Here is a 25,476-nt window from a genome sequence, read left to right as displayed (position 1 = left end):
GTGTCAGCAGCTGTCGCACCTCACCTCTCACCACCTGTGTACCTGGCAAGAGACCCGCGGCAAGGGGACTGTCACAGCACCGCAAAGGACGACACAAGACCTGATAAATGATACTAGAACGAAGGACGACACATTAATACCGTTAGCCCAAGGTGGTCGAAGTCCTGGAGAGAATGAACGCTCTATTTTTCTTTTCAGGACCTCGATAAGGTGATTGACAGTGTTGAACGACTTGGACAAAAACCTCAGACTTGAAGTTCGTACGGTGGTGGTAAAAGGAATTGAATTGTTTCAAAACGTTGCTTTATTGCTGTTGCCCATAGTGTTCTTTCCCCTGGTGGTTTTCTGCGTGCTTGGTTTCTGGGGCTTTCAACTCTGGACTGAACCATGTCATTACTAGGCATGGGTAGGGACCGGGAGAGTTTGTGTTCGCTCTTTCACGCTTGTGATGTGGATAATTCTGGACAGATTGAAAAATGCGAGTTTATTCAAATCTGCTCAGAGCTCAATGTTCCACCGACGGAGAGAGAGCACATATTCTCTAAACTGGACACCGACAGAGACGGGACTATCAATCTAGCGGAGTTCATTAGCGGCTTCCTCGGGATCTCGGAGCAAGTGTATTGTGGGAACATGGAGAGCGAGAGCTGGGAAGTCTCTTCTCCGGCCTGGGAAGATTTCCAGACCCGACTGGGGGACCATGCCAAATTCATACCCAGGTGAGTTATGGTTTACATTGCAACAACAAAATATAGGCTAATCAAAATTATTTTTCTTTACATATTGTCATAAAACAGTTTCAATGTACTTTTTCAGTGTGTGTAACCAGTAGACTACAGGAAGGTTCTGCCCTTATTTGGATTCATAAAATAAATATACTCAATATTTGTTGTATGATTGTAGTGTTTTTTAAATTGAAACTGCTGTTCTATTCCGGTTTCCAATGATATTGGCTAAATGAGGTTAGGACACCTGCTCCACCTATTTGTGTGTGTGCGTGCGTGCGTGTGTGTGCTCAGGTCAGTTTAGCTCTAATACATCAGTTATCTCTAGAAGGACCAATAGAAATGCAGCAACCTAACCCGAAAGAATGAGCGAAAGAATGAGAAAAAGAAAGGGAGGAGTGAAAGGTAGGTATCAGTAGCCTATCCTATGACAGGTTATGCAATGAGGTCCCATTGAGCAGTTAGAGGGAGAACCCTGCCCCCTAGGGCTGGGAATGGGACTGAGACACCGGCTAACAATACCATGGAGGGGACATAGAATCACTGTGTTATTCAATGTTCCCCATCGCATCTTAAATAGACCTCATTATGACTGTTTGATCACCAGCCTCACCAGCTGTACAAAGACACCCATCAGAACTAACATCTTAGCCTGCTTCTTTGAAAAGGGCCACCCCTGGGGCCCTCCATTAGGGATGGAGACAGAGGGTTTTCTGGTGCAGCAGATAAAATCACTGGGGGGGCCCAACCTCAAAAAGACAGTAGGCCTACATCCAGAGACTGAGGTCACAATAGGGCAATTCCATGGTAACAGAGGGTGCGTTTGTAAATTCACTCTGGCCATCTACTTCAATTTCAGAGCACTCTAGTCTGAGTGTGCCGGAGTGCAGAATAACTGATTAATTTACGAACGCTCAACAACCGTTGAATATGGCCGGTATCAGTAAACTTCAGCAAAAAAAGTGTCATTAAATTGTTGCCAGCAGCACAGTTACAGTCACCAACGCTCTGGATAACATGTAAACAGACTAACCAGCTCTGCTCGGGCAAGTAAAATGATCAGAGTGAGGTGTTCTCTCATTATGTGTCTGGAAGTAGCTACCAGCTAGCCAACGTTAGCCAGTTATCCTGGTGCTTGACTGCCGTTGTGAGGTCAGAATGCTCAACCCTACTGCTCGACAAGAGTGTCCAGTGTGGCTCTAAATGAGAGCACAACGCTCTGAATGTACTAACGGGACAATCTGACAACGCTCTGAATGTACTAACGGGACAATCTGACAACGCTCTGAATGTACTAACGGGACAATCTGACAACGCTCTGAATGTACTAACGGGACAATCTGACAACGCTCTGAATGTACTAACGGGACAATCTGACAACGCTCTGAATGTACTAACGGGACAATCTGACAACGCTCTGAATGTACTAACGGGACAATCTGACAACGCTCTGAATGTACTAACGGGACAATCTGACAACGCTCTGAATGTACTAACGGGACAATCTGACAACGCTCTGAATGTACTAACGGGACAATCTGACAACGCTCTGAATGTACTAACGGGACAATCTGACAACGCTCTGAATGTACTAACGGGACAATCTGACAACGCTCTGAATGTACTAACGGGACAATCTGACAACGCTCTGAATGTACTAACGGGACAATCTGACAACGCTCTGAATGTACTAACGGGACAATCTGACAACGCTCTGAATGTACCAACGGGACAATCTGACAACGCTCTGAATGTACCAACGGGACAATCTGACAACGCTCTGAATGTACCAACGGGACAATCTGACAACGCTCTGAATGTACCAACGGGACAATCTGACAACGCTCTGAATGTACTAACGGGACAATCTGACAACGCTCTGAATGTACTAACGGGACAATCTGACAACGCTCTGAATGTACTAACGGGACAATCTGACAACGCTCTGAATGTACTAATGCCCAGAGCACACCCGGGAGGGAGCTCACTCTGGCACAAGGACAACTTTTATGCATTTGAAAATAACATTTTATAAAAACACATTTACTTGAAGAACAGTTTAGTTTCAAAGTTTGGTAACAGAATGAAGGTACAAACAGCACAAACCGTCATTGTGTTTGCAAACATGTCATCCATTCCTCCTGCCATGGAAGGACCATGGTTGGAGTACAGCAGTGATCAGTTGTGGTTCCCCGCCTAAGTAGTTCTACTTTAAGAAAGCAGGTAACTAGATGTGTTATGAACACGAGATAACTCCAAGCACCTCTGTTACTTTTGATTACTATCAAAAGTATTGCTGTTAAAAGTATTTTGCATTTCTTAGCTTGCATGTAGGAAGGTGATGTCTCTGTAAGCCCCAGATTTTATGACCCGTGGCGTGTACCAGTGATGCTGCCTGTCTTGACAGGGCTGTTGACTGTGACAGTGAGTCTATATGCTTAAGGATTGTAATCTGGCCACCATGTTGAAGGCAAACACACACTCACACACTTTAGATACCTCTACCTATCTGACCCACACACTTTAGATACCTCTACCTATCTGACCCACACACTTTAGATACCTCTACCTATCTGACCCACACACTTTAGATACCTCTACCTATCTGACCCACACACTTTAGATACCTCTACCTATCTGACCCACACACTTTAGATACCTCTACCTATCTGACCAACACACTTTAGATACCTCTACCTATCTGACCCACACACTTTAGATACCTCTACCTATCTGACCCACACACTTTAGATACCTCTACCTATCTGACCCACACACTTTAGATACCTCTACCTATCTGACCCACACACTTTAGATACCTCTACCTATCTGACCAACACACTTTAGATACCTCTACCTATCTGACCCACACACTTTAGATACCTCTACCTATCTGACCCACACACTTTAGATACCTCTACCTATCTGACCCACACACTTTAGATACCTCTACCTATCTGACCCACACACTTTAGATACCTCTACCTATCTGACCCACACACTTTAGATACCTCTACCTATCTGACCCACACACTTTAGATACCTCTACCTATCTGACCCACACACTTTAGATATACCTCTACCTATCTGACCCACACACTTTAGATACCTCTACCTATCTGACCCACACACTTTACATACCTCTACCTATCTGACCCACACACTTTAGATACCTCTACCTATCTGACCCACACACTTTAGATACCTCTACCTATCTGACCCACACACTTTAGATACCTCTACCTATCTGACCCACACACTTTAGATACCTCTACCTATCTGACCCACACACTTTAGATACCTCTACCTATCTGACCCACACACTTTAGATACCTCTACCTATCTGACCCACACACTTTAGATACCTCTACCTATCTGACCAACACACTTTAGATACCTCTACCTATCTGACCCACACACTTTAGATACCTCTACCTATCTGACCCACACACTTTAGATACCTCTACCTATCTGACCCACACACTTTAGATACCTCTACCTATCTGACCCACACACTTTAGATACCTCTACCTATCTGACCCACACACTTTAGATACCTCTACCTATCTGACCCACACACTTTAGATACCTCTACCTATCTGACCCACACACTTTAGATACCTCTACCTATCTGACCCACACACTTTAGATACCTCTACCTATCTGACCAACACACTTTAGATACCTCTACCTATCTGACCCACACACTTTAGATACCTCTACCTATCTGACCCACACACTTTAGATACCTCTACCTATCTGACCCACACACTTTAGATACCTCTACCTATCTGACCCACACACTTTAGATACCTCTACCTATCTGACCCACACACTTTAGATACCTCTACCTATCTGACCCACACACTTTAGATACCTCTACCTATCTGACCCACACACTTTAGATACCTCTACCTATCTGACCCACACACTTTAGATACCTCTACCTATCTGACCCACACACTTTAGATACCTCTACCTATCTGACCCACACACTTTAGATACCTCTACCTATCTGACCCACACACTTTAGATACCTCTACCTATCTGACCAACACACTTTAGATACCTCTACCTATCTGACCCACACACTTTAGATACCTCTACCTATCTGACCCACACACTTTAGATACCTCTACCTATCTGACCCACACACTTTAGATACCTCTACCTATCTGACCCACACACTTTAGATACCTCTACCTATCTGACCCACACACTTTAGATACCTCTACCTATCTGACCCACACACTTTAGATACCTCTACCTATCTGACCAACACACTTTAGATACCTCTACCTATCTGACCCACACACTTTAGATACCTCTACCTATCTGACCCACACACTTTAGATACCTCTACCTATCTGACCCACACACTTTAGATACCTCTACCTATCTGACCCACACACTTTAGATACCTCTACCTATCTGACCCACACACTTTAGATACCTCTACCTATCTGACCCACACACTTTAGATACCTCTACCTATCTGACCCACACACTTTAGATACCTCTACCTATCTGACCCACACACTTTAGATACCTCTACCTATCTGACCCACACATTTTAGATACCTCTACCTATCTGACCAACACACTTTAGATACCTCTACCTATCTGACCCACACACTTTAGATACCTCTACCTATCTGACCCACACACTTTAGATACCTCTACCTATCTGACCCACACACTTTAGATACCTCTACCTATCTGACCCACACACTTTAGATACCTCTACCTATCTGACCCACACACTTTAGATACCTCTACCTATCTGACCCACACACTTTAGATACCTCTACCTATCTGACCCACACACTTTAGATACCTCTACCTATCTGACCCACTTTTACCAAAGCATGAATGAGTTATTAACATGTAAAATGGCTCCACAATTATTATGCAGTCAGGGAAATGACAAATGAACATTTAAGTACCTGAATGAGCATGTAGATATTAGGTAAATACTGTGGGCCTCACAGGTATACAGATGAACAGGTGTGTTTCACCCCCCTAAGTGTTAAACCTACTTCTTCTCCAGTTCAACAAATAGCAAAGATACGTGAACCCAGCCCATGATGAGTAAGCTTCAACACTGTTGAAATGAATGATATTGTTGACGCATCATAATAATATCATCATGTTTGTGTGCTGTATAAATGTTATGATAGTAGCTATTAGAGAGGTATATTAACTAGTGGTTCTAGAAGCTTCTAGTGGTGAATAGCTGTTCAGACATTATGCTGTTGTGTTAACATTCCCTCTCTGTCGGTCTCTCTGTATGTCTGTATGTCTGTCTTTCTGTCTGTCCGTCTGTCCGTCCGTCCGTCCGTCCGTCCGTCCGTCCGTCTGTCTGTCTGTCTGTCTGTCTGTCTGTCTGTCTGTCTGTCTGTCTGTCGTGTTGTGTCTGTAGGAATGAGCAGGCAGCCACGCTGTATCAGAACATCAGTATGGCAGAGCCCAGGATGGTGCCTCAGTATGAGAGACTCATCATGAGTTTCACCAGAGAGATCAAACAGCACAACGCTGAGATGGAGAACCTGGCCCTGGCTGTCAAACGGTACACACACACACACACACACACATACTCACCAACAAATGCAGTTTGCTTAAAAACACATACTGTACATACACTGCAGACATTCTATCATACACACCCTCAAATACACACACACCAACACAGATACAATATAATATTATGTTCTACACACACCAAAACAGATATAATATATTATTATGTTCTACACACACCAACACAGAAATAATATATGAATATGTTCTACACACACCAACACAGATATAATATTATGTATTATGTTCTACACACACCAACACAGATATAATATCATATTGTGTTCTACACACACCAACACAGATATAATATCATATTATGTTCTACACACACCAACACAGAAATAATATATGAATATGTTCTACACACACCAACACAGATATAATATCATATTATGTTCTACACACACCAACACAGATATAATATCATATTATGTTCTACTCACACCAACACTAATATAATATTGTGTTCTACACACACCAACACAGATATAATATAGTATTATGTTCTACTCACACTAATATAATATCATTATGTTCTACTCACACAACACTAATATAATATTGTGTTCTACACAATCCAACACAGATATAACATTATGTTCTACACACACCAACACAGATATAATATCATATTATGTTCTACTCACACCAACACTAATATAATATTGTGTTCTACACACACCAACACAGATATAATCTAGTATTATGTTCTACTCACACTAATATAATATCATTATGTTCTACTCACACAACACGAATATAATATTGTGTTCTACACAATCCAACACAGATATAACATTATGTTCTACACACACCAACACGAATATAATATATTAATATGTTCTACACACACCAACACAGATATAATATTATTAATTATGTGTAATTATTTGTATGAACATAATAAGATTCAAAACCTGAGACATAAACTGAACAAGTTCCACAGACATGTGACTAACAGAAATGGAATAATGTGTCTCTGAACAAAGGGGGGTCAAAATCAAAAGTAACAGTCAGTATCTGGTGTGGCCACCAGCTGCATTAAGTACTACCGTGCATCTCCTCCTCATGGACTGCACCAGATATGCCAGTTCTTGCTGTGAGATGTTACCCCACTCTTCCACCAGGCACCTGCAAGTTCCCAGACATTTCTGGGAGGAATGGCCCTAGCCCTCACCCTCCGATCCAACAGGTCCCAGACGTGCTCAATGGGATTGAGATCCGGGCTCTTCGCTGGCCATGGCAGAACACTGACATTCCTGTCTTGCAGGAAATCACGCACAGAATGCTCAGTATGGCTGGTGGCATTGTCATGCTGGAGGGTCATGTCAGGATGAGCCTGTAGGAAGGGTACCACATGAGCGAGGAGGATGTATTCCCTGTAATGCACAGCGTTGAGATTTCTTGCAATGACAACAAGCTCAGTCCGATGATGCTGTGACACACCGCCCCAGACCATGACGGACCCTCCCCCTCCAAATCGATCCCGCTTCAGAGTACAGGCCTCGGTGTAACGCTCATTCCTTCGATGATAAACGCGAATCCGACCATCACCCCTGGTGAGACAAAACCGTGACTCGTTAGTGACGTGCAGGTGTTGTTACACATGGTCTGCCACTGCGAGGACAATCAGCTGTCCGTCCTGTCTCCCTGTAGTGCTGTCTTAGGCATCTCACAGTACGGACATTGCAATTTATTGCCCTGGCCACATCTGCAGTCCTCATGCCTCCTTGCAGCATGCCTAAGGCACGTTCACGCAGATGAGCAGGGACCCTGGGCATCTTTCTTTTGGTGTATTTCAGTCAATCAGTCAGTAGAAAGGCCTAAGTTTTCATAACTGTGACCTTAATTGCCTACCGTCTGAAAGCTGTTAGTGTCTTAACAACCATTCCACAGGTGCATGTTCATTAATTGTTTATGGTTCATTCAACAAGCATGGGAAACAGTGTTTAAACCCTTTACAATAAAGATCTGTGAAGTTATTTGGATTTTTACAGATTATCTTTGAAAGACAGGGTCCTGAAAAAGGGACGTTTCTTTTTTTGCTGAGTTTATATGAATATGTTCCACACACCAACACAGATATAATATATTATGTTTTAATATTGTATTTCTTCTCAGGGCCCAGGACAAGGCCTCCATGCAACTCAGTGAGATGGAGGAGGAGATGGATCAACGCATCCATACAGCCGAGAACAACACAAGGCTTCAGGTGACACACACACACACTTGCTGATTCACTTCAGAAATGATGTCCATGTTATCAGGCGGTATCGGCAGGTTGTGTTCCTACAATGTTTAGACAGACTGATAAGAAGGGTGTAGCTCATCTCTTCCCTCATGTCAAATAGAGAGGGATCTGGGATCAGATTACTCATAGAATCTCAAACACACCTCAACGATGGCCAGGTCAGGAGGAGTACTTGATACATCAACCTGTTTTCATGTCTGGATTTTCACCTGGCTCAAAGTAACTGCAGTGAGTGGGTGGCCTGGGGTGGTCTGGGGTGGCCTAGGGTGGTCTGGGGTGGCCTGGGGTGGCCTAGGGTGGTCTGGGGTGGCCTGGGGTAGTCTAGGGTGGCCTGGGGTAGTCTGGGGTGGCCTGGGGTACTCTGGGGTGGTCTAGGGTGGCCTGGGGTGGCCTGGGGTGGTCTAGGGTGGCCTGGGGTGGCCTGGGGTGGTCTAGCAGGTCATATTCTGAGGTAATGCTATTCCATCACACGCTCTCGCGCTCCTCTCTTCTTCTTCCTGTAGCTTTTCTGCCAGTCTTTCACTGTCCTATCTAATAAATAGTCAATGTAAAGAGGAGTGGGACTGTCCCAGTCCTTTAAAAACAAGTCAAGTTACTCAACAGTGATATTCCTTGGAGTCCCAGTCAACGTTATGTGGTGAGGTGACTGAGCGCTCCTTTTCCTGGAATCTGGACATTATTGGTTCCCTCTCTCGTTCCTCTACTCTGGGAACAGTCTTATTGTGAAGAGGGCGTGACAATGCCTCTTCCTCCGCCGACAGCATCTTGACTGGCTGCATCACCACTTGATATGGCAACTGCTTGGCATCCGACCGCAAGGCTCTACAGAGGGTAGTGTGTATGGTCCAGTACATCACTGGGGCCGAACTCCCTGCCACCCATGACCTCTATACCAGGCGGTGTCAGAGGAAGGCCCAAAAAATTGTCAAAGACTCCAGCCACCCAAGTCATAGACTGTTCTCTCTGCTACCGTACGGCAAGTAGTGCCAATGCACCAAGTCTGGAACAACAGGACCCTGAACAGCTTCTACCCCCAAGCCATCAGACTTCTAAACAAGTTGGCTACATAGATCATAAAATGGCCACCCGGACTACCTGCATTGACTCTTTTTTTGCACCAACTCTCTTGACTCTACCCTGGACTCTACCCACACATACTTACACTGACTCCCCAACACACACATACACACACACACACACACACACACACACACAATTTCACTCACCACATACACTACTGTTAGTCAATTTACCCTTACCTATATGTACAGTACATAGCTACCTCAATGACCTCGTACCCCTGCACATCAACTCGGTACTGGTACTCCCTGTATATTGCCATGTTATTTTTACTTGTTATTTTTCATCGTTATTCACTGGCCCCTTCACCTGTCACCCAAACTACCCTGGCCCCTTCACCTGTCACACAAACTACCCTGGCCCCTTCACCTGTCACACAAACTACCCTGGCCCCTTCACCTGTCACACAAACAACCCTGACCCCTTCACCTGTCACCCAAACAACCCTGGCCCCTTCACCTGTCACCCAAACAACCCTGGCCCCTTCACCTGTCACCCAAACAACCCTGGCCCCTTCACCTGTCACCTTAAATATTGAGTTAATTTGGACAGTAGTAGTTTTGTTTGTTGTCAGTAGTGGTCTCTATATGTTGTCAGTGTGTGAGCAGTTGATGATGATGTTATCCTCTATAGTTGTGTCTTCAGTCCTTGTGGAGGCCATAAGTGAGGGAATGATGCTAAACCATTGATCCTTTGTGTTGTCTGTAGGAAGCCAAGAGGGCTGAGGCAGCTCTAAGTGAGCTGAAGATGCACTATGAGTCCGAGGTGTGTGAGCTACAGCACAAGGTCCAGAAGATGAAGCTGGTGAGTTTACCATTGGACTATTCCTCATACAGTTCCATCTAGTACACTCTAAAGATATCCTCTACAGTCCAGGCCAAATTTGAAATACATTTTCACTTTTTCATAAAAGTATTAAACTTGGTTCCTTTGAACAGTTTGTTCAAGTTAAAAGTTTCATGCTCTTATGAAAAAGTGAATAATTCACCTCAAATTTGGCACCTATTGCCTGAATTGCTAGTCTAACCAATCACTTCTGTTCACTCTTTAAGCATTTTGGTTCATTGGTTCATGAAACAATCAGATGAACTCGGGATAGTTGCCTTTAAATAAAATACATCTATGATGCTATCTGTGCCTCTGAAGATGCTGATTCGCTGAAGGCAAGCAGCATTTGTGTTATTTAATGTCTACTCCCTCCTCAGATTGAAGACCAGTACAAGAACATCAACATGAAAGATGAGTCTTCAACCCTGAAGAGGAAGATCAACAAACTGACCCTGGTGAGATGGTTCTTCCATCCTGTTGTATATCACTCTGTACATATCCTTGATCTCTGCTCCATTTCCTGCTCCAGAATCAGTCTGGCTCTGACCCTGATGTCTCCTGTCCCTAACCCCTCCTCTTTCTCTTTCTTTCTCTCTGCTCTACTTCTCTCACTCTATTTCTCCTCTTTTGCAATCTTTCACGTTTGCTCTATTTTTGCTCTCTTTCTCTCTCTCTCTCTCCCTTATCTATCTGTCTATCTGTCTGTATGTCTGTCTGTCTGTCTCTGTCTCTCTATCTCTCTTTCTCAATTACATTTGCTTTATCGGCATGATGTAACAATGTACATATTGCCAAAGCCTATTTTGGATATTTACAATGTAAAAATGAGATTCAAAATTGTCAACGGGACAACAGTAACAACAATAACCAAGTGTCAAAATAACCATCCATTCAACAATAAGCATACAGTAGAGGACATGTGCTCTGTCTCTCTCTCTCTCTCTCTCCCACCCCCCCAGGAAAACCAGAGGTTGAAGCAGGAGTTGATGCAGTCCCACACTAACATAGCCTTCCTGCAGAGTGAACTGGACTCTCTGAAGAGTGACCTGACAGACCACAGCATCAACTCTGAGGGGTGAGATACACACACAAAGCATTTTAAGGCCTTTTTATATTAGACCCTGTCAATCCAGAAAGAGTTACTGTAACATGGGTGTTGGAAATCACAGGGGGCTGCTGAGGGGAGGATGGCTCGTAATAATGGCTGGAATGGAGTGAATGGAATGATATCAAGCACATGGAAACAATGTATTGGATGTGTTTGATACCGTTCCATTTATTCCATTCCAGCCATTACTTTGAGCCCGTCCTCCCCAATGAATCTGCCACCAGCCGCCTGTGTTGGACACCCATTGTGCATGAGGCATAATCATCTGTACAATCTCTCGTAAAATGCCTTACCTGGGGTGGTAACATGTTTGGCAGGCCTGTAACAGGATATCCTGGTGTGAACTCACACTCACAAAGAGTCTCACAACACGGTTACCTGGCAACCAGGCCGGGGAGATTGATTTCACACTGTGCCTTTGAACCCGTTCCATTCAAACTTCGTTTTTTTGTTGTGAATGTGTCGATTCTTTGGGAATGCTGAAGTGACTGCTTTGTCGGTATTATTAGGATGTAAACCTGTTCATGTGCAGTATTATTAGAATGGAAACCTGTTCATGTGCAGTATTATTAGAATGGAAACCTGTTCATGTGCAGTATTATTAGAATGGAAACCTGTTCATGTGCAGTATTATTAGAATGGAAACCTGTTCATGTGCAGTATTATTAGAATGGAAACTTGTTCATGTGCAGTATTATTAGAATGTAAACCTGTTCATGTGCAGTATTATTAGAATGTAAACCTGTTCATGTGCAGTATTATTAGAATGGAAACTTGTTCATGTGCAGTATTATTAGAATGGAAACCTGTTCATGTGCAGTATTATTAGAATGGAAACCTGTTCATGTGCAGTATTATTAGAATGGAAACTTGTTCATGTGCAGTATTATTAGAATGGAAACTTGTTCATGTGCAGTATTATTAGAATGGAAACCTGTTCATGTGCAGTATTATTAGAATGGAAACCTGTTCATGTGCAGTATTATTAGAATGGAAACCTGTTCATGTGCAGTATTATTAGAATGGAAACCTGTTCATGTGCAGTATTATTAGAATGGAAACTTGTTCATGTGCAGTATTATTAGAATGTAAACCTGTTCATGTGCAGTATTATTAGAATGTAAACCTGTTCATGTGCAGTATTATTAGAATGTAAACCTGTTCATGTGCAGTATTATTAGAATGTAAACCTGTTCATGTGCAGTATTATTAGAATGTAAACCTGTTCATGTGCAGTATTATTAGAATGTAAACTTGTTCATGTGCAGTATTATTAGAATGGAAACTTGTTCATGTGCAGTATTATTAGAATGGAAACCTGTTCATGTGCAGTATTATTAGAATGGAAACTTGTTCATGTGCAGTATTATTAGAATGGAAACCTGTTCATGTGCAGTATTATTAGAATGGAAACCTGTTCATGTGCAGTATTATTAGAATGGAAACTTGTTCATGTGCAGTATTATTAGAATGTAAACCTGTTCATGTGCAGTATTATTAGAATGTAAACCTGTTCATGTGCAGTATTATTAGAATGTAAACCTGTTCATGTGCAGTATTATTAGAATGTAAACCTGTTCATGTGCAGTATTATTAGGATGGAAACCTGTTCATGTGCGGTATTATTAGGATGGAAACCTGTTCATGTGCGGTATTATTAGAATGGAAACCTGTTCATGTGCGGTATTATTAGAATGGAAACCTGTTCATGTGCAGTATTATTAGAATGGAAACCTGTTCATGTGCAGTATTATTAGAATGGAAACCTGTTCATGTGCAGTATTATTAGAATGGAAACCTGTTCATGTGCAGTATTATTAGAATGGAAACCTGTTCATGTGCAGTATTATTAGAATGGAAACCTGTTCATGTGCAGTATTATTAGAATGGAAACCTGTTCATGTGCAGTATTATTAGAATGGAAACCTGTTCATGTGCAGTATTATTAGAATGGAAACCTGTTCATGTGCAGTATTATTAGAATGGAAACCTGTTCATGTGCAGTATTATTAGAATGGAAACCTGTTCATGTGCAGTATTATTAGAATGGAAACCTGTTCATGTGCAGTATTATTAGAATGGAAACCTGTTCATGTGCAGTATTATTAGAATGGAAACCTGTTGCCTATAGAAAGTCTACATGGATTTCTTCACATTTTATTGTGTTACAAAGGAGGATTCAAATGGATTTAATTTTCTGTCAACAATCTACACAAAATCTTCTGCAATGTCAAAGTGGAAGAAAAATGATATATTTTTTGGGATTACGGGAAAAAAATTGGACTGCTATGCTCCCGAGTGGTCTAAGGCACTGCATCTCAGTGCTAGAGGCGTCACTACAGACCCTGGTTCGATTCCAGGCTGTATCATAACGGGCCGTGATTGGGAGACCCATAGGGCAGCGCACAATTGGCCCAGCGTCGTCCAGGTTAGGGTTTGGCCGTCATTGTAAATAAGAATTTGTTCTTAACTGACTTGCCTAGTTAAATAAAGGTTAAATAAATAAATAAATATACCTTGATACGCTAAGTATCCACCCCCCTGAGTCAATGCATGTTAGAAACCCCTTTGGCAGCGATTACAGCTGTAAGTCTTCTTGGGTAAGTCTCATAAGAGCTTTGTACACCTGTATTGTGCAATATTTGCCATTATTTTTTTATTTATTATTCAAGCTCTGTCAAGGTGATGGGGATCATGGCTAGACAGCAATGTTCAAGTCTTGTCATAGATTTTCAAGCAGACTCTGTAGCTGTTTTAGAATCACTCATGGCCTCATGGTGACATCCCTAAGCAGTTTCCTTCCTGTCCTGCATCTCAGTTCAGAAGGACGACTGCATCGTTGATGTGTCTGGGTGGTTTAATACATCATCCACAGCATCATTATTAACTTGACCATACTTAAAGACATATTCAATGTCTGATTTGTTATTGTTACCCATCCACCAATCACTGCCCTTCTTTATGAGGCTTTTGAAAAGCTCCCTGGTCTTTGTAGTTGAATCTGTGCTTGAAATTCAGTACTTGACTAATGGGACCTTACAGATGTTATATGTATGGGGGACAGAGGAAGGGGTAATATTCAGTACTTGACTAATGGGACCTTACAGATGTTATATATATGGGGGACAGAGGAAGGGGTGATATTCAGTACTTGACTAATGGGACCTTACAGATGTTATATGTATGGGGGACAGAGGAAGGGGTAATATTCAGTACTTGACTAATGGGACCTTACAGATGTTATATGTATGGGGGACAGAGGAAGGGGTAGTCATTCAGTACTTGACTAATGGGACCTTACAGATGTTATATGTATGGGGGACAGAGGAAGGGGTAATATTCAGTACTTGATTAATGGGACCTTACAGATGTTATATGTATGGGGGACAGAGGAAGGGGTAGTCATTCAGTACTTGACTAATGGGACCTTACAGATGTTATATGTATGGGGGACAGAGGAAGGGGTAATATTCAGTACTTGACTAATGGGACCTTACAGATGTTATATGTATGGGGGACAGAGGAAGGGGTAATATTCAGTACTTGACTAATGGGACCTTACAGATGTTATATGTATGGGGGACAGAGGAAGGGGTGATATTCAGTACTTGACTAATGGGACCTTACAGATGTTATATGTATGGGGGACAGAGGAAGGGGTGATATTCAGTACTTGACTAATGGGACCTTACAGATGTTATATGTATGGGGGACAGAGGAAGGGGTAATATTCAGTACTTGACTAATGGGACCTTACAGATGTTATATGTATGGGGGACAGAGGAAGGGGTGATATTCAGTACTTGACTAATGGGACCTTACAGATGTTATATGTATGGGGGACAGAGGAAGGGGTACAATTCAAAAATCATGTCAACCCCTATTATAACTTCCATATCACTTTATTATGTGATTTGTAAAGCAACATGTTTCTTCTGAACTAAGTTAGGCCTAAACAAAGGGGTTGAATACTTATGTAACGACTATATTTTTGTTATTTATTTAATTTATTTGTAAACATTTGTAGAATTGTCTTTTCACGTTTACATTATGTATTTTGTCTAGATAAATCGGGAAAAAAATAACAATTACATTTATTTAAATCCCACTTTGTAACGCAACAAAATGTGAAAAAAGTTCAAAGTGGTGTCGACTTTCTATAGGCGCTGTAGGTGTTATGAGAGTTTATGTAGTACTGTAGGTGTTATGAGAGTTTATGTAGTACTGTATGTGTTATGAGAGTTTATGTAGTATGTGTTATGAGAGTTTATGTAGTACTGTAGGTGCTATGAGAGTTTATGTAGTACTGTATGTGTTATGAGAGTTTATGTAGTACTGTAGGTGCTATGAGAGTTTCTGTAGTACTGTAGGTGTTATGAGAGTTTATGTAGTACTGTATGTGTTATGAGAGTTTATGTAGTATGTGTTATGAGAGTTTATGTAGTACTGTAGGTGTTATGAGAGTTTATGTAGTACTGTATGTGTTATGAGAGTTTATGTAGTACTGTAGGTGTTATGAGAGTTTATGTAGTACTGTATGTGTTATGAGAGTTTATGTAGTACTGTATGTGTTATGAGAGTTTATGTAGTATGTGTTATGAGAGTTTATGTAGTATGTGTTATGAGAGTTTCTGTAGTACTGTAGGTGTTATGAGAGTTTATGTAGTACTGTATGTGTTATGAGAGTTTATGTAGTATGTGTTATGAGAGTTTATGTAGTACTGTAGGTGTTATGAGAGTTTATGTAGTACTGTATGTGTTATGAGAGTTTATGTAGTACTGTATGTGTTATGAGAGTTTATGTAGTACTGTAGGTGTTATGAGAGTTTATGTAGTACTGTATGTGTTATGAGAGTTTATGTAGTACTGTATGTGTTATGAGAGTTTATGTAGTATGTGTTATGAGAGTTTATGTAGTACTGTAGGTGTTATGAGAGTTTATGTAGTATGTGTTATGAGAGTTTATGTAGTACTGTAGGTGTTATGAGAGTTTATGTAGTACTGTAGGTGTTATGAGAGTTTATGTAGTATGTGTTATGAGAGTTTATGTAGTACTGTAGGTGTTATGAGAGTTTATGTAGTACTGTATGTGTTATGAGAGTTTATGTAGTATGTGTTATGAGAGTTTATGTAGTACTGTATGTGTTATGAGAGTTTCTGTAGTACTGTAGGTGTTATGAGAGTTTCTGTAGTACTGTATGTGTTATGATAGTTTCTGTAGTACTGTAGGTGTTATGAGAGTTTCTGTAGTATATGTTAGGAGAGTTTCTGGTGTACTGTAGGTGTTAGGAGAGTTTCTGTAGTATGTGTTAGGAGAGTTTCTGTAGTACTGTAGGTGTTAGGAGAGTTTCTGTAGTACTGTAGGTGTTAGGAGAGTTTCTGTAGTACTGTAGGTGTTAGGAGAGTTTCTGTAGTACTGTAGGTGTTAGGAGAGTTTCTGTAGTACTGTATGTGTTATGAGAGTTTATGTAGTATGAGAGTTTATGTAGTATGTGTTAGTAGAGTTTCTGTAGTACTGTAGGTTTTAGGAAAGTTTCTGTAGTACTGTATGTGTTATGAGAGTTTATGTAGTATGTGTTATGAGAGTTTATGTAGTACTGTATGTGTTATGAGAGTTTATGTAGTATCAGAGTTTATGTAGTACTGTAGGTTTTAGGAGAGTTTCTGTAGTACTGTAGGTGTTAGGAGAGTTTCTGTAGTACTGTATGTGTTATGAGAGTTTCTGTAGTACTGTATGTGTTATGAGAGTTTCTGTAGTACTGTAGGTGCTATGAGAGTTTCTGTAGTACTGTAGGTGTTATGAGAGTTTATGTAGTATGTGTTATGAGAGTTTCTGTAGTACTGTATGTGCTATGAGAGTTTCTGTAGTACTGTAGGTGTTATGAGAGTTTATGTAGTACTGTAGGTGTTAGGAGAGTTTATGTAGTATGTGTTATGAGAGTTTCTGTAGTACTGTAGGTGCTATGAGAGTTTCTGTAGTACTGTAGGTGCTATGAGAGTTTCTGTAGTACTGTAGGTGTTAGGAGAGTTTCTGTAGTACTGTATGTGTTATGAGAGTTTATGTAGTATGAGAGTTTATGTAGTATGTTTTAGTAGAGTTTCTGTAGTACTGTAGGTTTTAGGAGAGTTTCTGTAGTACTGTAGGTGTTAGGAGAGTTTCTGTAGTACTGTATGTGTTATGAGAGTTTATGTAGTACTGTATGTGTTATGAGAGTTTCTGTAGTACTGTAGGTGCTATGAGAGTTTCTGTAGTACTGCATGTGTTATGAGAGTTTATGTAGTATGAGAGTTTATGTAGTACTGTAGGTTTTAGGAGAGTTTCTGTAGTACTGTAGGTGTTAGGAGAGTTTATGTAGTATGTGTTATGAGAGTTTATGTAGTACTGTAGGTTTTAGGAGAGTTTCTGTAGTACTGTAGGTGTTAGGAGAGTTTATGTAGTATGTGTTAGGAGAGTTTCTGTAGTATGTGTTATGAGAGTTTATATAGTACTGTAGGTGTTAGGAGAGTTTCTGTAGTACTGTAGGTGTTAGGAGAGTTTCTGTAGTACTGTAGGTGTTAGGAGAGTTTCTGTATTACTGTAGGTGTTAGGAGAGTTTCTGTAGTATGTGTTAGGAGAGTTTCTGTAGTACTGTAGGTGTTAGGAGAGTTTCTGTAGTACTGTAGGTGTTAGGAGAGTTTCTGTAGTACTGTAGGTGTTAGGAGAGTTTCTGTAGTACTGTAGGTGTTATGAGAGTTTCTGTATTACTGTATGTGTTATGAGAGTTTACGTAGTACTGTATGTGTTATGAGAGTTTCTGTAGTACTGTAGGTGTTATGAGAGTTTCTGTAGTACTGTAGGTGTTATGAGAGTTTCTGTAGTACTGTATGTGTTATGAGAGTTTCTGTAGTACTGTAGGTGTTATGAGAGTTTCTGTAGTATATGTTAGGAGAGTTTCTGGTGTACTGTAGGTGTTAGGAGAGTTTCTGTAGTACTGTAGGTGTTAGGAGAGTTTCTGTAGTACTGTAGGTGTTAGGAGAGTTTCTGTAGTACTGTAGGTGTTAGGAGAGTTTCTGTAGTACTGTAGGTGTTAGGAGAGTTTCTGTAGTACTGTAGGTGTTAGGAGAGTTTCTGTAGTACTGTAGGTGTTAGGAGAGTTTCTGTAGTACTGTAGGTGTTAGGAGAGTTTCTGTAGTACTGTATGTGTTATGAGAGTTTATGTAGTATGAGAGTTTATGTAGAGTTTCTGTAGTACTGTAGGTTTTAGGAAAGTTTCTGTAGTACTGTATGTGTTATGAGAGTTTCTGTAGTACTGTATGTGTTATGAGAATTTCTGTAGTACTGTATGTGTTATGAGAGTTTCTGTAGTACTGTAGGTGTTATGAGAGTTTCTGTAGTACTGTAGGTGTTATGAGAGTTTATGTAGTACTGTATGTGTTATGAGAGTTTCTGTAGTACTGTATGTGTTATGAGAATTTCTGTAGTACTGTATGTGTTATGAGAGTTTCTGTAGTACTGTAGGTGTTATGAGAGTTTCTGTAGTACTGTATGTGTTATGAGAGTTTCTGTAGTACTGTATGTGATGTCATAAGGTGAAAGCACCAATTTGTAAGTCGCTCTGGATAAGAGCGTCTGCTAAATGACTTAAATGTAAATGTAAATGTTATGAGAGTTTCTGTAGTACTGTATGTGTTATGAGAGTTTCTGTAGTACTGTAGGTGCTATGAGAGTTTCTGTAGTACTGTATGTGCTATGAGAGTTTCTGTAGTACTGTAGGTGTTAGGAGAGTTTCTGTAGTACTGTAGGTTTTAGGAGAGTTTCTGTAGTACTGTAGGTGTTAGGAGAGTTTATGTAGTATGTGTTAGGAGAGTTTCTGTAGTACTGTAGGTGTTATGATAGTTTCTGTAGTACTGTATGTGTTATGAGAGTTTCTGTAGTACTGTAGGTGCTATGAGAGTTTCTATAGTACTGTAGGTGTTATGAGAGTTTCTGTAGTACTGTATGTGTTATGAGAGTTTCTGTAGTACTGTAGGTGCTATGAGAGTTTCTGTAGTACTGCATGTGTTATGAGAGTTTATGTAGTATGAGAGTTTATGTAGTACTGTAGGTTTTAGGAGAGTTTCTGTAGTACTGTATGTGTTAGGAGAGTTTATGTAGTATGTGTTATGAGAGTTTATGTAGTATGTGTTATGAGAGTTTCTGTAGTACTGTAGGTGTTAGGAGAGTTTCTGTAGTACTGTATGTGTTATGAGAGTTTATGTAGTATGAGAGTTTATGTAGTATGTGTTAGTAGAGTTACTGTAGGTTTTAGGAGAGTTTCTGTAGTACTGTAGGTGTTAGGAGAGTTTATGTAGTATGTGTTAGGAGAGTTTCTGTAGTATGTGTTATGAGAGTTTCTGTAGTACTGTAGGTGTTAGGAGAGTTTCTGTAGTACTGTATGTGTTATGAGAGTTTACGTAGTACTGTAGGTGTTATGAGAGTTTCTGTAGTACTGTATGTGTTATGAGAGTTGATGTAGTACTGTAGGTGTTATGAGAGTTTCTGTAGTACTGTATGTGTTATGAGAGTTTATGTAGTACTGTAGGTGTTATGAGAGTTTCTGTAGTACTGTATGTGTTATGAGAGTTTCTGTAGTACTGTAGGTGTTATGAGAGTTTCTGTAGTACTGTATGTATGAGAGTTTATGTAGTACTCTATGTGTTATGAGAGTTTCTGTAGTACTGTATGTGTTATGAGAGTTTCTGTAGCACTGTATGTATGAGAGTTTATGTAGTACTGTATGTGTTATGAGAGTTTATGTAGTACTGTATGTGTTGTGAGAGTTTCTGTAGTACTGTATGTGCTATGAGAGTTTCTGTAGTACTGTATGTGTTATGAGAGTTTATGTAGTATGAGAGTTTATGTAGTACTGTAGGTTTTAGGAGAGTTTCTGTAGTACTGTAGGTGTTAGGAGAGTTCATGTAGTATGTGTTATGAGAGTTTCTGTAGTACTGTAGGTGTTAGGAGAGTTTCTGTAGTACTGTAGGTGTTAGGAGAGTTTCTGTAGTACTGTAGGTGTTAGGAGAGTTTATGTAGTACTGTAGGTGTTAGGAGAGTTTCTGTAGTACTGTAGGTGTTAGGAGAGTTTATGTAGTACTGTAGGTGTTAGGAGAGTTTATGTAGTACTGTAGGTGTTATGAGAGTTTCTGTAGTACTGTAGGTGTTAGGAGAGTTTCTGTAGTACTGTAGGTGTTAGGAGAGTTTATGTAGTATCAGAGTTTATGTAGTACTGTAGGTTTTAGGAGAGTTTCTGTAGTACTGTAGGTGTTAGGAGAGTTTATGTAGTATGTGTTATGAGAGTTTCTGTAGTACTGTAGGTGCTATGAGAGTTTCTGTAGTACTGTAGGTGTTATGAGAGTTTCTGTAGTACTGTAGGTGTTATGAGAGTTTCTGTAGTACTGTATGTGTTATGAGAGTTTATGTAGTATCAGAGTTTATGTAGTACTGTAGGTTTTAGGAGAGTTTCTGTAGTACTGTAGGTGTTAGGAGAGTTTCTGTAGTACTGTATGTGTTATGAGAGTTTATGTAGTATGAGAGTTTATGTAGTATGTTTTAGTAGAGTTTCTGTAGTACTGTAGGTGTTATGAGAGTTTCTGTAGTACTGTATGTGTTATGAGAGTTTATGTAGTACTGTAGGTGTTATGAGAGTTTCTGTAGTACTGTATGTGTTATGAGAGTTTATGTAGTACTGTAGGTGTTATGAGAGTTTCTGTAGTACTGTATGTATGAGAGTTTATGTAGTACTCTATGTGTTATGAGAGTTTCTGTAGTATTGTATGTGTTATGAGAGTTTCTGTAGTACTGTATGTGTTATGAGAGTTTCTGTAGTACTGTATGTGCTATGAGAGTTTCTGTAGTACTGTATGTGTTATGAGAGTTTATGTAGTATGAGAGTTTATGTAGTACTGTAGGTTTTAGGAGAGTTTCTGTAGTACTGTAGGTGTTAGGAGAGTTTATGTAGTACTGTAGGTGTTATGAGAGTTCATGTAGTATGTGTTAGGAGAGTTTCTGTAGTATGTGTTATGAGAGTTTCTGTAGTACTGTAGGTGTTAGGAGAGTTTCTGTAGTACTGTAGGTGTTAGGAGAGTTTATGTAGTACTGTAGGTGTTATGAGAGTTTATGTAGTACTGTAGGTGTTAGGATAGTTTCTGTAGTACTGTAGGTGTTAGGAGAGTTTATGTAGTATCAGAGTTTATGTAGTACTGTAGGTTTTAGGAGAGTTTCTGTAGTACTGTAGGTGTTAGGAGAGTTTATGTAGTATGTGTTATGAGAGTTTCTGTAGTACTGTATGTGTTATGAGAGTTTCTGTAGTACTGTAGGTGTTATGAGAGTTTCTGTAGTACTGTATGTGTTATGAGAGTTTCTGTAGTACTGTAGGTGTTAGGAGAGTTTATGTAGTATGTGTTATGAGAGTTTCTGTAGTACTGTAGGTGCTATGAGAGTTTCTGTAGTACTGTAGGTGTTAGGAGAGTTTCTGTAGTACTGTATGTGTTATGAGAGTTTATGTAGTATGAGAGTTTATGTAGTATGTTTTAGTAGAGTTTCTGTAGTCCTGTAGGTTTTAGGAGAGTTTCTGTAGTACTGTAGGTGTTAGGAGAGTTTCTGTAGTACTGTATGTGTTATGAGAGTTTATGTAGTATCAGAGTTTATGTAGTACTGTAGGTTTTAGGAGAGTTTCTGTAGTACTGTAGGTGTTAGGAGAGTTTCTGTAGTACTGTATGTGTTATGAGAGTTCATGTAGTACTGTAGGTGTTATGAGAGTTTATGTAGTATGAGAGTTTATGTAGTACTGTAGGTTTTAGGAGAGTTTCTGTAGTACTGTATGTGTTAGGAGAGTTTATGTAGTATGAGAGTTTATGTAGTACTGTAGGTTTTAGGAGAGTTTCTGTAGTACTGTAGGTGTTAGGAGAGTTTATGTAGTATGTGTTAGGAGAGTTTCTGTAGTATGTGTTAGGAGAGTTTCTGTAGTATGTGTTATGAGAGTTTCTGTAGTACTGTAGGTGTTAGGAGAGTTTCTGTAGTACTGTATGTGTTATGAGAGTTTATGTAGTACTGTAGGTTTTAGGAGAGTTTCTGTAGTACTGTAGGTGTTAGGAGAGTTTATGTAGTATGTGTTAGGAGAGTTTCTGTAGTATGTGTTAGGAGAGTTTCTGTAGTATGTGTTATGAGAGTTTCTGTAGTACTGTAGGTGTTAGGAGAGTTTCTGTAGTACTGTATGTGTTATGAGAGTTTATGTAGTATGATAGTTTATGTAGTATGTGTTAGTAGAGTTACTGTAGGTTTTAGGAGAGTTTCTGTAGTACTGTAGGTGTTAGGAGAGTTTCTGTAATACTGTATGTGTTATGAGAGTTTACGTAGTACTGTAGGTGTTATGAGAGTTTCTGTAGTACTGTAAGTGTTATGAGAGTTTCTGTAGTACTGTATGTGTTATGATAGTTTCTGTAGTACTGTATGTGTTATGAGAGTTTCTGTAGTACTGTATGTGTTATGAGAGTTTCTGTAGTACTGTAGGTGTTAGGAGAGTTTCTGTAGTACTGTATGTGTTATGAGAGTTTATGTAGTACTGTAGGTGTTATGAGAGTTTCTGTAGTACTGTATGTGTTATGAGAGTTGATGTAGTAATGTAGGTGTTAGGAGAGTTTATGTAGTATGTGTTATGAGAATTTCTGTAGTACTGTAGGTGTTATGAGAGTGTCTGTAGTACTGTATGTGTTATGAGAGTTTATGTAGTATGAGAGTTTATGTAGTACTGTAGGTTTTAGGAGAGTTTCTGTAGTACTGTAGGTGTTAGGAGAGTTCATGTAGTATGTGTTAGGAGAGTTTCTGTAGTATGTGTTATGAGAGTTTCTGTAGTACTGTAGGTGTTATGAGAGTTTCTGTAGTACTGTAGGTGTTAGGAGAGTTTCTGTATGTGCTTTGAGTGTTTATGTAGTGTTATAACAGTGTATGTAATACCAGTTATGAGAGCATATGTGTAAGTTGTGAGTAACTATGTATGTGCAGATACGAGGCGATGATGAGAGAGTTCTCTGATGAGAGGGATAACCTGGAGCGACAGATAGAGATCCTACAGTAAGTCTGACCAATCACAGTGCTCGCCTGACACACAAACAGGAACACTGACCAATCACAGTGCTCACTTGACACAAAATCAGGAACACTGACCAATCACAGTGCTCGCCTGGCACGCAAACAGGAACACTAATAGTGCTCCTCTGACACACAAACAGGAACACTGATAGTGCTCCTCTGACACACAAACAGGAACACTTCAAGACTACGAACCTTATTTTCAAAAAGTATTGAAAAGTTTCTGTTTTTATTAGCCAACATGTCAATGGTACTTTTGATCACCCCATTCCCATTCTAATCCTATTCCATCCCTCCTCTTTCTCCTGTTTATCCCTCTCCTCTTTCTCCTCTGTTTCTCTCCCCTGTTTTTCCCCTCCTCTCTCTCTCCCCCTCCCTCTCCCTCCTTTTCTCTCTTCTGTCTCTCTCTCTGTTTCTCTCCCTCTTTTTCTCTCATCCTCTCTCGCTGTCCTTTGTTTCTCTCCCTCCTCTCTTTCTCTCTTCTGTTTCTCTCTTCTTCCTCTCTCCTTTGTTTCTCTCCCTCTACTCTCTCTGCTCTGTTTCACTTCCTCCTCTCTCTCTCCTCTTTCTCTCCCTCCTCTCTCCTATTTCTCTCCCTCCTCTCTCTCCTCTGTTTCTCTCCCTCTACTCTCTCTCTGCTCTGCTTCTCTCCCTCCTCTCTCTCTCTCCTCTTTCTCTCCCTCCTCTTTCTCTCCCTCCACTCTCTCTCTCCTCTTTCTCTCCCTCCACTCTCTCTCTCCTCTTTCTCTTCCTCCTCTCTCACTCTCCCTCTTTTTCTCCCCCTCTATAGGGCAGCCAACAGGAAGCTTAATGACAGTAATGATGGGCTGCTCAGGTCCCTTGAGAACAGCCTCAGCAAAAGCAACAAGGTGAGATTATACACTTGCATCACCACAGTAACAACACCAGCACGCTCTCTCTCCCTCGCGCTCTCCCTGCCTCTCATCTTTATCCCTCTCTTTCAATCTGTCCCCCCATCATCTCACACTCCTTCTGTCCTCCTCTACCCATCATCTCTCTGATCTGAACGTCGGGTTGAATCTCTCAATGCTCGTCCTGAGGGCTTGTCTGTTGGATGAATCATTTGAACCCTGTATGAGAGGCAACGATATCAACATTATATTTCAGTCTTGACGCCTGACTCACTTTCCTCATAACCTCAGAACTCAGCTTCACACACTCTCATCTAACGGTCATTCCTGCACTAACACAGAGGGTTCAGTGCACACACACACATATACACACACACATATGCACACACGCGCACACATGCATGCACACATGCATACATGCACTCACACACAGGCACGCATGCACACACACACACACACACACACACACACACACACACACACACACACACACACACACACACACAGTGAACCAGACAGTTGTGACAATGATGTTGTGTTTCAGCGTGATAGCAGTGCTTCCCCAGCCAGCATCATTAGCAGGAGGAGCAGGAGCAACTGTTACTCATCCCCATACTTGGACAGGTAAGACAGGACCAGCAACAACCTGGCGTGTTTGTGTAGGTCCACACTGCACATCCACATTCCCTAAGTTCTAGACCTCAGCTGAATCTGGTTATGAATGGTGAGGCTGTTGAACAAGTTGAGGAGACTAAATTACTTGGCGTTACCTTGTATTGTAAACTGTCATGGTCAAAACATATAGATTCAATGGTTGTAAAGATGGGGAGGTCTGTCCTTAATAAAGAGATGCTCTGCTTTGTTGACACCACACTCCACAAAGCAAGTCCTGCAGGCTCTAGTTTTATCTTATCTTGATTGTT

The 25,476-nt window shown here is 40.7% G+C and overlaps 1 protein-coding gene across 1 annotated transcript in view; it reads left to right on the top strand.

The window, feature by feature from the left end:
- Window positions 1-25,476, top strand: part of LOC115126536 (ras and EF-hand domain-containing protein-like) — a 38,654-nt gene continuing 13,178 nt past the window's right edge. Inside the window, exons 1-9 of the mRNA XM_065011404.1 lie at window positions 1-719; window positions 6,148-6,294; window positions 8,430-8,520; window positions 10,348-10,443; window positions 10,845-10,922; window positions 11,427-11,542; window positions 23,595-23,663; window positions 24,472-24,550; window positions 25,098-25,177. Of these exons, the coding sequence (XP_064867476.1) occupies window positions 388-719; window positions 6,148-6,294; window positions 8,430-8,520; window positions 10,348-10,443; window positions 10,845-10,922; window positions 11,427-11,542; window positions 23,595-23,663; window positions 24,472-24,550; window positions 25,098-25,177 (1,088 nt within the window). The 5' untranslated portion in view covers window positions 1-387. The remainder of the gene's footprint in view (window positions 720-6,147; window positions 6,295-8,429; window positions 8,521-10,347; window positions 10,444-10,844; window positions 10,923-11,426; window positions 11,543-23,594; window positions 23,664-24,471; window positions 24,551-25,097; window positions 25,178-25,476) is intronic.

Source organism: Oncorhynchus nerka, linkage group LG27 (genome assembly GCF_034236695.1).
Source record: "Oncorhynchus nerka isolate Pitt River linkage group LG27, Oner_Uvic_2.0, whole genome shotgun sequence".
Classification (NCBI taxonomy): domain Eukaryota; kingdom Metazoa; phylum Chordata; class Actinopteri; order Salmoniformes; family Salmonidae; genus Oncorhynchus; species Oncorhynchus nerka.
Note: the sequence above shows the minus strand (reverse complement) of the source record. Positions and strands in the feature narration are given on the sequence as shown.